This window comes from Argentina silus (genome assembly GCF_951799395.1).
Source record: "Argentina silus genome assembly, chromosome: 15".
Classification (NCBI taxonomy): Eukaryota; Metazoa; Chordata; class Actinopteri; order Argentiniformes; family Argentinidae; genus Argentina; species Argentina silus.
This window is the reverse complement of record NC_139669.1, coordinates 19,207,141-19,219,405: the sequence shown is the minus strand read 5'-3', so window position 1 is coordinate 19,219,405 and position 12,265 is coordinate 19,207,141. Positions and strand designations below refer to the sequence as shown.

The window sequence follows — 12,265 nt, the reverse complement described above, 5'->3', positions numbered from 1 at the left end:
GATGTCAGGGAACTAGGAGTAGTTATAGTGTGTGCAGGTTTGAATTTCCCTCAGACATACACTGGAGTACACCAACATGATTGAGCTGAAGGTCTCCTTTGGATCAATAAAGTTATTCGATTAAATTCATTCAATGTTCATCTACCATCTACAAATCTGACATAGTGTACAAAAAAAAGTGTTGGTGACAACCTTTAAATGTTAGCTAGCGCTCTGACAGGGCAGTATTCAGGGGAAACCCCCTCTCTCATACCGATGCCGGTGACTCATCTAAAGTTGAAAGGTCAAGGGTCACATCATTTGTCATCATCATCAAACAAACAACCCACCAAGGGCCGCAGTGTGAGTCACCCTTCCACCAATCCCAGGGGTGCTGGTAATTGTCTCTATGTCACCCATAACCTTTCTGAGGCGCGACTGGCATGGCCACAAAGATGAAGTTGTGTGTCCATGTGACGCTCTGGTATCGTCCTCACCACTCCTAGGTGAATATAGGCTGGTACAGACAACCTCCTTCTTAAACTCCATGCCCTATTTGACGAATTTCCACCTAAAAACCAGACCCAAACTAAACTGCTTATAACATTAGAAAAATGAACACTTTATTAGGAACACCTGTACACCTTCTCATGGTGGAGGTAGTGTAATGGTGTGGGGAATGTTTTCTTGGTACACTTTGGAACCGTTAATACCAATCAATCATCGTTTGAAGGCCACAGCCTATGTGAGTATTGTTGTTGACCATGTGCATCCCTTCATGGCCACAATTGACCCATCTTCTAATGGCTTCTTCCAGCATGATAATGCACCATGTCACAAAGCAAAAGTCGTCTCAAACTGGTTTCATGAACATGACAATGAGTTCAGTGTTCTTCAGTGGCCTTCCCAGTCACCAGATCTGAATCCAAACACCTTTGGGGTGTGGTAGAATGGGAGATTCACAGCTTGAAAATGCACCTGAAAAATCTGCAGAAATTGTGTGATGCAATCATGTGATCATGGACCAGAATCTCAAAGGAATGTTTCCAACATCTTGTGGAATCAATGCCATGAAGAACTGAGGCTGTTTTGAGAGCAAAGGGAGGCCCTACCCAGTATTAGTATAGTGTTCCTAATAAAGTGTTCAGTGAGTGTATGATGATCAGATGCAAAAGCAGGATGCCATTTAGTAGGTGACACCTTGACGTTTTATGTGGATATGCTCAGATCATAGTTCAGAATAACATACTACACATGACAAGGAGATAAAGTCAACAATAATCAAATGAATAATCAAATTAAAGACGAATTTGGGCACGTACAGATTAATAGGTTAATAGGACTATACAGTATTTACTATATAAAACTATCTAGAAATAGGGCCTATTGTTTTACTGGACTGCTCTGTGATGAACAGTTACACAGAGATATGTGATCTAAGGGATTTAAATAAACACAAATATCACGACAAGCAGAAGGAAAGAGTCTGGCATCTGGTACCCGTTACCATGCAGTGTTTGGTCATAATCCTGGTTTGATCTGTTTGGCTATTTGTAGATGTCAAATAGCTCCGAGATATTGCTCAGTGACACCTTGTTTTTCCCTGCCTCTCTCTCTCTCTCTCTCTCTCTCTCTCTCTCTCTCTCTCTCTCTCTCTCTCTCTCTCCCTCTCTCTGTTTCCTCAAAGTTTCTGACACATTTTATCCTTGTCACATCAACATCACATCCTGTCAGGCGGATCTCACTCTGCAAGCTAACGTCAGTTAAAACATTGAGGAGAAAAATGACATTTATCAAACATCTTCCTATTCCAACCCCCCCCCCCCCACACACACACACACCCCACACACCCCCACAACTGCCCCCACCCCCCGGCCCGACCCACAACGTGGTCAACAGTTGGTCCATTCTGCCCAGATAATCAGGCTCTTCACCTCCTGCACTCTGATATCCACTGTCCCGCGTTCGCTCCAATTCTGTGTAAGCTCCAAAATAATCAGGCCCGGCCTATCACTGGCTCTGTCATTATCCAGCCCTCCCGCCCCCTCCACCCCCACACCTTTTATGTAACATCTCTGCATTGGTAACTGTCATCGTCTAATCTCCTCCTTTTCGATCTGTCCATTGAACGTCCCGTCTGAGCACACCTGTATGCAAATGGAGGGGATTGCACCATGGGGGCGGGGGGGGGGGATGACACGTGATGGGTGGGAGAGGAGCTGCCCATCTCTCTGTGTGGTGTTGGCTGCTGATTAATTCCAACAAAATCCTGGTATTTGCTACAGAGTGTGGGTGGGTTAGGATTCTCTCTCTCTCTCTCTCTCTCTCTCTCTCTTTCTTTCTCTCTCACTCACACTCACTCTCCCTTTCTTGCTTTTCCCTCTCTCTATCACCTTTCTGTCCGTCTTCCTGGTCTTTCTATTGCTCCTTATCGGCCTCTCTCTTTCTCTCCCCCCTCTCCTCCCCCCTTCTCTCTGGCAGATTGGGGCATAATTAAATATTAACCGGTGCTCTGCTCTGCACAGTGTGCTGGGTGGGGTGGTGGGAGTGGGGGGTGGCCAGGGCTGGTGGACGGGGGCGGGGTGAGTGCGTAGGTGAGGGGAGAGTCTGCCTGCCTGTGGTGGGGGCTCCAGCCTCATCACAAGAGGACTCCTCTGATGAGGCTCCGTTGGCAGAGACAGGGAACACTCTGGGTGTAACATAACCGCACGCACACACTCATGCTTGCACGCACACACACACGCACACACGCACACACACACACACACACACACACACACACACACACACACACACACTCCAACCGCTCCCTTAACGCCTCTTGCTGTGGAGGGAGCCCCAAACAGCAGCTTATGGTGATGATAAACATTCTGATTTTATTACTTTTCAAGGAGTTTTCCCTAAACTGATTTTATTACACTGTCATCAGATGATGAGTTCTTTACTTCTTAACTTTTTTTTACTGCATGTATTTATCGGCCTTGGGAAGTGGTGCATAACAGCAACGATGTATACAGACAAGAATTGCACCTCAGTTTTCACATCCAGTATGTATGTATTATTTTCACTCTTGTTCGCTGGGCAGAATGTATATTTCCAATTGGAAACGGTGTGGAAAGAATCCATTGAGTAAAACAGAAATTGTACGTTTTGTGCGAAATGGAACAACAACAGCTTGCAAGCAGAGGTTTTCTGTGTGTGTGTGTGTGTGTGCGTGCGTGTGTGCATGCGTGTGTGCGAGCGTGTGTGCGTGTGTGTGTGTGTGTTTGTGGTGTTTGCATGCATGACTACGTGCATGTTTGGACACAATTGAAAGATCTCTACCTGTCAGCAAAACAGGTAGGCCTATCTATGCCTAAGTAGAATCACATTAGATTGTCAATACATACTGTGTCTTTGTAAGGTCCTTCATGCTTGAACACCCCGTTAGGATAGGACTAGGATAGGATAGCCAGGGCCTAGATAGAGAGTTTGTTTGAACTCAAAGTTATTAGAGTAAATCCAGTAAGGTCTACATATAGAGTTGTGTAGAAGTTGGTGAACATAAACAGCCAGGAGTTTCTGGGGTGAGACCACGTACAAGTGCAGTGAGGATTGCTCTCTGTTTAAAAACATATTGAGAAAGAAACGTTTGGAAAGTTTGGAAAGAGTTCCACATCCAAAATGTAAATGTAGTTGTATTTCATCGAGTTCACCTGGAAACTTGTTCTCTCCAATGCGTTGTTTCACCCCCACAGTGCTCTGATAGGCCTTCCTAGTATCCGACACGCCAAGCCATAGAATGTTTACCAATGAGGTTGATTGCACAGATCCATTCAGCAATGGGGAAACACATCGATTTCCCGTCAGCAGCCATCTAGAAGTCCCCGCACACGGTGTGGGGCTGGAGTAGCCAGGGGGAACATCAGTACCCCGCAGGGGTCCTGCTAGCAGTAAGCAGCGTTTTGTTAAAGCGGCCTATTAGTGCGGTGAGTGGCTGAGATTCCCAGAGTATCGAGCCGGGGACACCCCCCAATTAGACTGATAACCCTCGTCAGCAGCCTTTTAAAGAATCAATGACATCAAGCAGACAGCGAGCTTGTTAATGCTAAGAGATGGAATGTGAAGTTATATAAGGAAGGAGTTATGGGTATTTGGGAGACTTTCACACTCTATTCAAGAGACTAACCTTACACTAGGGGCACTTAGGTATGTACCTATCGAACATCATCATTAGGGTGGGTCATCGTGGCTCGACCCATCTCCGTTACTTTGTTGAAAATTGTGTTTGTTTATCTTGATTGTGTTTTATAATGTTGTCATTTTGTATGTGTATTGTAAAAGAGACCTTGGTCTCAATGGGACTCCCTATGACAATAAAGGTTGAATATTTTTTTTTAAATGTTGCAAGCAGCCAAAACACCCAAGCTAAATCAACAACAAAGTTAACTGGCCCCTCAACTGGGCTCTAGTGCTCCAAGAAGCGACTGTCTGCCGGCCTCAGCCTCTCCCTCCCGCTCAGCTGTCATCATGAAGCTGAACCCATCACATGAGAAGTCAGACAGTGATGTGTTCATAACCAAACACCCTAACTATGCGATTCACAGCTTCCACTCAGCTGCGCCCCTTTTCAGTACGGCAATTATGCTTCTGCAAAGACAACTCGCAACACGAAAGCACGTCTGGGAACGAGATTAGGAACGCACAGATGTGGACTCATGTCCATGTCGTTTTGCGAAATATCAGGGTAGGCATTAATTCCGTTGGTGCGTTGCTGCAGAATATTTTATGGAAGGAACTGCGACTAAAGGCCTACAGAAACGAGTTACTTCAATAACTATCTTACAGTAATAGCCTACATTATTTGTTTAAACTATAGACTTCACTCAACTTGCAATACTGCCGAATTGTTGCACAAATTATTTGAAATGGACAGTTTGTGCTCAGATGTTGCCTGTGTGCGGCTGAGAGAGAGGATAGTGCTGACATTACTTATTGTGTGCGGAGCGCTGGACTTGAGTTGCGATCCAAATTCTCATTCACTGCCAAGCGCCGCTCAGCGCTGCCTCAGGAAGCTCCAAATAAGGGCAAGGAACTGGAAACCCACCGGAATAGATCCTTATGTAGACACGACCTTATAAGGCATGGCGGAGCTTGGCTTTCCGGCAAGAGCGCAGCCTTGTGCACTATGGGAAATCCGAATGTAAACTACGGGCCATCGGGGAGAGAGCAAGAATTACGCCGCTTTCTCTAGGAGGGATTCTACAATGAAGATGCATCGATTCGGGACAGAGGAAGAGCGGGCATCTCCCCGTGATTTATTGCACTGGCTTAATATAAAGTCTCTCTCTGCTTTTCCCCCAGGCCAACGTCATGTGTCCTCCACTGCAGTGCCTAAATATGGGCTTCCTCCAGTCCAAATATGGACATCTACGTCACGGCAAGAGGGTATATAAAGGAGTGGGGAATCTCTGTACAGAGAGAGAGCCCTTAGAGCCCACAACAGCCACTGTTAGAGCAGAGACAGACACACGCACACACTCACAGCGTTATCTCCCAAATATTTTAACACAAGAAAGTAAAAGTGAATTCCAAAACAACAACACAAAATCATCATCCAAGAAGGTCAGCACCTAATTGGATAAACCAGTAAAAGATTTTTTTTTCTTTTTCGCAAATCAAGATTAATCAGTTAATGATTAATTTTCATCAATATTAGGGAATGAGTAAAAAGGACACTTTTGATCTCAATCATCTTTTTTGAAACAAGACAAGTGGATTTTTCTTACTCATCTTGGACAAAAGGAGAACAACTTCAAGAAGACGCCTTAACATTGGAGAAGGAGAAACACAGAAGAAATCCTCTTCTTCCTCCTCAGCAGCAGCAGCAGCAGCAGTCTGACAGTCTGCGCTGGACGGGTGATTCCCTCCACCTGTGAGGCACCGCTCTGCCCAGCCTGCCTCCCTGCTCTCCAGTCTCCACCACAGCCTCAGCCCCCCCCCCTCACAGCTCCACTGGAGGATGGCTGCAGCCAAGACCGAGATGCTCCTTCCAGCCCTGCAGATCTCTGAACCCCTGAGCTTCCCTCACTCCCCCATGGATAACTACCCCAAGCTGGAGGAGATGATGATGCTGAGCTCCGCAGGGACCCCCTTCCTCAATGCCTCCGCACCCGAGGGTGCAGGCTTCGGATCTGGGGAACCAGGAGAGCACTATGACCACCTAGCTGGAGGTAAGAGCTGGATCCCTGCCTTGATCTATACTGCATGGATGGAATTACTGTCAAATAGCTAGATGCTTTACTGTGGGCAGTAGCAGAATGCACGGCACAAACAGTTGCATAACTTGAATCATTATTTGTGTTCAGTTGTCTATTATTAATTATTTTTCAAAGCTCTGGAGATGTTAAATATGGTCTTCTAATTAGGTTTCTGTTCATGTTGATTTAACTTTGATTAAATATACATTTGTATTAATACATGTAATGTAAGATATAACAGAGTTGAATTTAAGATGATTAGCAATACATATATTCAGAGAATACAATTTTAGGACTCAAGCCTATTAAATCTAATGTGGACTTGAGCACTGCTCACTCACTGCATACCTTCAGACAGTCTACCTCTCAATTCAAATTGCATTTTTAAAACCCGCTGAACTGCAGTTTCTGTAATCAATTTAGTTTGGCTATGTGATGGACTTGGGATGAGTCGGGTTAGGATTCTCCTGTTTTCAATGCCCACTTGCTGCTCTCAGAGAGGAGAGGAGCAACACCGTCCAGCTTGCTGGCAGGATTCCCCTCTCCCTCCTTCCTCCAAATATTGACAGGTTGATTAATGCCCCCTCCCTCCCTCTCTCCTCGCTGCAGATACGTTACCTGATATCTCCCTCAACTGTGAGAAGTCGATGGCGGAGCAGACGTATTCCACCCAACGGCTCCCGCCCATCTCCTACACGGGCCGCTTCACCCTCGAACCCGCCACCAACTGCAGCAACAGCCTGTGGGCAGAGCCCCTATTCAGCCTGGTCAGTGGCCTGGTGGGCATCAACCCCCCCTCCTCCTCTGCCACCTCCTCCTCTGCCTCTCAGACCATATCTTCCTCATCCTCATCTTCGTCAATCCTCTCCTCGTCTCAGAGCTCGAGCCTGAGCTGCTCCGTCCACCACAGTGAGGCCAACCCCATTTACTCGGCCGCCCCCACCTACAGCGCCAGTGCTGACATCTTCCCTGACCAGGGCCAGGCCTTCCCCAGCCCGGCTGGAGGTTCCCTCCAGTACCCTCCTCCTGCCTACCCTAATGGTAAGACCTGTGGCTCCAGCTTCCCCGTGCCCATGATCCCTGACTACCTCTTCCCTCAGCAGCAGGGCGAAATCAGCCTGGTGCCCCTGGACCAGAAGCCCTTCCAGAGCCAGTCTGGCCAGCCCTCCCTCACCCCTCTGTCCACCATCAAAGCCTTTGCTACTCAGACGGGGTCCCAGGACCTGAAGAGTGTCTACCAGTCGCAGTTGATCAAGCCCAGCCGCATGCGCAAGTATCCCAACAAGCCCAGTAAGACCCCTCCCCATGAGCGCCCCTACGCCTGCCCCGTGGAGACCTGTGACCGACGCTTCTCACGCTCCGATGAGCTGACACGTCATATCCGCATCCACACTGGCCAGAAGCCATTCCAGTGTCGCATCTGCATGCGCAACTTCAGCCGCAGCGACCACCTGACCACGCACATTCGCACGCACACCGGCGAGAAGCCGTTCGCCTGCGAGATCTGCGGACGCAAGTTTGCCCGCAGCGACGAGAGGAAGAGGCACACCAAGATTCACTTGCGTCAGAAGGACAAGAAGGCTGAGAAGGGAGGGGTGGCCGGGGCGGTGGCAGTAGCGGCAGCCCCAGTGTCAGCCCCCTCCCCAGTCTCCAGCTACCACTCTCCCATCACCTCCTACCCCTCCCCAGTCTCCTCCTACCCCTCCCCAGTGACTTCCTGCTACTCCTCCCCTGGTCACACCTCCTACCCTTCTCCCTCCATCGCCACCACCTATCCCTCAGTGTCCATGTCCAGTACCTTTCAGTCCCAGATGGCCTCTTCCTTCCCCTCCTCAGTCGCCTCCAACATCTACAGCTCTCCCGTCCCCACACCGCTATCTGACATGCAGACCACACTCTCCCCAAGGACAATCGAGATCTGCTAAGGAAGAGAGAAAGAGAAAAGACACTTCATATCCTCTCATCACCTCTTCTTACGGTTCTTTGAGGGGAGAAACCATCATCAAAAGACTTGTTATTCCCCTCTGAAAAGCACTTTTCTGTGTGCTCCCTCCGCAGTGTTCAGTGAATCTTCAGATTTACCTGAAAAAGAGAAGAAGAAAAAAAATGTCAAGAACTGAGCAAAGACAATAGAAGACAAAAAGGGATTTTTTTTCTCTCTCTGTAAAGCAAATGCAGCACTTCAAATGAGGTATAAAAGACTTTAAAGACAGAGAGTAGAAACAGGCTTTGACAGGTCTCTCCTATTGCCGTACGAAAGTCCTGGACAAACAGAGGGTATGAACATTGCCAGTAGTCTCAATGCCAAGGCACGCTAGCCCTCACAGGCAGTCATTTACAGTACAAAGGACATTGAATGATATACATAAGCTACCGTATAGGTATATTGTACATGTGCCATGTTTTGTTGTTTTTTTCATCTTTGGTACCATTGATGTGAAAACTTATTTGCATATTTGCATTGTATTATTTGAAGTGAGCAGGGCCATATTTTCTAAATACTTTCTCTATGATGTAGTGACGATGCTGTGATACGTTTTTTGACTTTGTTTGACAAAAAAAGCACTTAAGTATTCAAGCATGTGTTAAGAGTGATGTTAGTTTCTATTATTTTGTAAATATCATCCACTGGTACTATTTTTCTCTTTCTCACATGTGACATAACAGTCTGTTATATGGACAAAAGAGAAAAAAAAACTTCACTTAAAAAAGCTAGACAACCGTTCCTGTTTTTGGTGCCTTTTGTGAAGCCTTTTGCTGATGTTGTGACACGGCTGCGTGTGAGAGAGGATGCGTTGTGTCTCGCCTTAAGGGTTGAAGGGATATTTTTGTTACAGAATGTAAGTCATACTCAGAGTAACGAAGGGACGAGATATGAGGGCACCGCTTCATTTCTTTAGAATGTAAGCAAATAAAGGAGAGAAATTATGAATATATTTTTGTAACTGAAATGTACATATCCACATCTTCAAGAGTTGGAATGTTGAAGTTACCTACTGAGTAGGCATGGGATTCTTTTGTATGTTATTTACATGCGTTTCATTATTTTGTGGTTATCTTTATTTTGTATTTGTGTTTGTTAAAACAAGTGACTGTTTCTGGCTTCTAAACACATTGAATGCGCTTAACTGCCAATGGGATATTTGGTGTACAAGATATCCTCCCAGAAATGAAATATAAATAAAATACAAATATATGTAGTTGGTGACTGGTGTGTTTCAAATATTTCCATTGGTATTTAAAAAAATAATCATCTTGGACCATCTCCATTGCATTTCTCACCCATTTCTCATAAATATAATGTAATTTCTCATTTCTCCATCTGCATGTATCCCCACCCCCACACTTAATTCCATAATCCTATATGTCGTCTGCATGCTCTATACATCACAGAAAGCTACCCTTTTAATGTAAGGAATTCAACCCTAGCATGATTTCATGGTATTTTCATGTATAACTGTTCTTCTACTGAACCTCTATCAGTAACAATACATATGCATGACTTCCATGCCTAACTGCGAAGATGGGAAAATGTAAAAAAAATTAAAATAAATAAGAGAGATGATAACTTCATGGTTTTTGAAGATGGTAGGCTTATCTCAATAGTCTTTTTTGGATGGGGGGGTAAATTAAATTAGTTATCACAGCGATATGGCTGAGAGAATCTATAAAAGTGTAATGACTGGAGTATTCAGGCAAAGGACTCAAACGCACGACTCAGAGACAAAAACTAAAATCCAAGAGAAAAGTCTTTACTTTCAGAAAGGTTCAATACACAGGTAGGCAGTCAATGGGAAGGCAGAATAATCCAGGATGGGGGTAGGCAAAGCAGGGTTTGGTACATAGGCAGGCAGTTCAAAAAGGCAAGCAGATAATCTGAAAAGGGGTAGGCAGAAAGGCAAAGCCAAAAACACACTTGAAGATAAAAAAAACAGGAATACTTATCACTAGGAAAAATCGCTGGAACGCTTGACACAAGGTACAAAGACGAACTGGCACATAAACAGGGAAACACACAGACTAAATACACATGGAAGGATGATGAGGAACAGGTGAAGCTAATCAGGGCGGGGTCGACAATCACACAGGCGTGAAACACACAAGGGCAGGTGGTGAAGTGTCTGACATGAGAGACAAGGTGAGGAACACAAAACAAACAGGAAACAAAAAATTAATCACATGAAACAAAGACAAACATACATCCCAGGCAGGTCAGGATGGGCTCGGTGAAACTCCCGGATGAGGTCAGGATCCACGATGTCCTTGGTGGGGACCTAAGACCTCTCCTCAGGCCCGTACCCCTCCCAGTCCACCAGGTACTGCCAGCCATGCCATGCGACAATGAACCGCCAAGAGCCGCTTAACACTGGCCCTCCATCAATTAACCGGGGGGTGGGGGCAATGAGGCACAGGGAGCGGGCGTAGGAGACCAGGGGGTGAGCGTTGAGAGACCTTGTTCCGGGCGCACACAGGACAGGCAGCCACATACTCCCCAACCTCTCTCTCCATGGACGGCCACCAGAAACATTGCCTGATCACGAACAGAGTCCGCCGTACTCCAGGGTGACAGGAGAGGAGGGAGGTGTGAGCCCAATGGATCACCTGAGAGCGATGAGAGACAGGGACAAACAGCCGGTTCGGACGATAGCCATCCGGAACATGGACATCAATACTCGTCTGTCTGACCTCCTCTTCAATGCTCCATGTGACAGCCCCCACCACAAAGGAAGAGGGCAGGATTTTGATGGGAGACCTTGGGGCAGAGTCAGGGTCAAACAGGCTAGACAGAGCATCGGGCTTGATGGTTTTGGACCCAGGACGGTAAGAGAGGGAAAAGTTAAATCTATTAAAGAAAAGGGCCCATCTGGCTTAGCTCGCATTGAGGCATTTGGTGGTCCGGATGTATTCCAAGTTTTTATGGTCCGTCCAAACCAGGAAAGGGTGCTCCTCTCCCTTCACCCAGTGGCGCTACTCCGCCAGGGCCAACTTGATGGCCAACAGCTCTCTGTTTCCCACATCATAATTCCTCACGGCAGAAGAAAGTTTTCGGGAAAGGAAGGTGCAGGGATGGAGCTTGTTGTCCCCTTGCGACCGCTGGGAGAGGACAGCCCCAATGCCCACGTCTGAGGCATCCACTTCCATAATAAACTGCTGATGAAAGTCTGTGAGAGTGAGGACGGGTACTGAGGTGAAGCTCTCCCTCAACCTCCGGAAAGCCTGATCAGCCTGGGGAGACCACTGAACCTTGACATTAGAGGAGGTGAGGGCATGCAGCGGGGCACAACAGTGCTAAAGCTTCTGATAAAATATCTGTAGAAGTTTTCAAACCCCAGAAAACAGTGAAGGCATGGAACTCGCATTTTTGCACTTTAACGAAGAGCTGGTTATCGAGGGGGCGCTGAAGAACTTGGTGAACGTGCTGGATGTGAGACTTCTCGTCAGGGGAGAAGATGAGGATATTATCCAGATAGACGAAGACAGACTGATTCAGCATGTCTCAGAGAACGTCATTCACCAGAGCCTGCAACACAGCTGGAGCATTGGTAAGACCAAAGGCATTACGAGATACTCGTAGTGACCACTAGGAGTGTTGAATGCCATGTTCCACTCGTCCCCCTCCCTTATCCTTACCAAATGATAAGCATTTCTAAGATCTAGTTTGGTAAAGATCATAGCCCTTGCAAAAGTTCAAATGTTGATGAGATAAGAGGGAGGGGGTACCTCTTCTTGATGGTGATGTCATTCAAGCCTCGGTAGTCGATGTAGGGATGAAACGTCTTATCTTTCATGTCGACGAAAAAGAAATGGGCAAATGATACCAGCAGCGAGGGAAGAGTCAATGTACTTCTTCATAGCATCTCTCTCAGGGGCCGACAAGGAATAGAGGGGAAGTTCCTGGGAGCAAGTCTATAGTAATAGGGCCAATGAGGAGGCAGAGAGGTAGCTCGGGCTTTATTGAAGACTTCCTTGAGGTCAAGGTAACAGAAGGGAACACTGAAAAGATCCGGGAAGTCTGAGTCCAACGAAGCCAGAAGATGTGAGGAGAC

At 46.7% G+C, this 12,265-nt stretch overlaps 1 protein-coding gene across 1 annotated transcript; it reads left to right on the top strand.

The window, feature by feature from the left end:
* Positions 1-5,453: 5,453 nt before the first annotated feature.
* On the top strand, positions 5,454-9,418 carry egr1 (early growth response 1). The gene is made up of 2 exons (XM_083686417.1): positions 5,454-6,191; positions 6,828-9,418. The coding sequence occupies exons 1-2, from the start codon at positions 5,981-5,983 to the stop codon at positions 8,141-8,143; spliced, it is 1,527 nt and encodes a 508-aa protein (XP_083542543.1). The 5' UTR covers positions 5,454-5,980; the 3' UTR covers positions 8,144-9,418.
* Positions 9,419-12,265: the final 2,847 nt, after the last annotated feature.

Coding starts and splice junctions, on each gene's coding strand:
- egr1 (XM_083686417.1), top strand. CDS start 5,981: ATGGCTGCAGCCAAGACCGAGATGCTCCTTCCAGCCCTGCAGATCTCT. Junction 6,192..6,827: donor CTATGACCACCTAGCTGGAG/GTAAGAGCTGGA, acceptor TCCTCGCTGCAG/ATACGTTACCTGATATCTCC.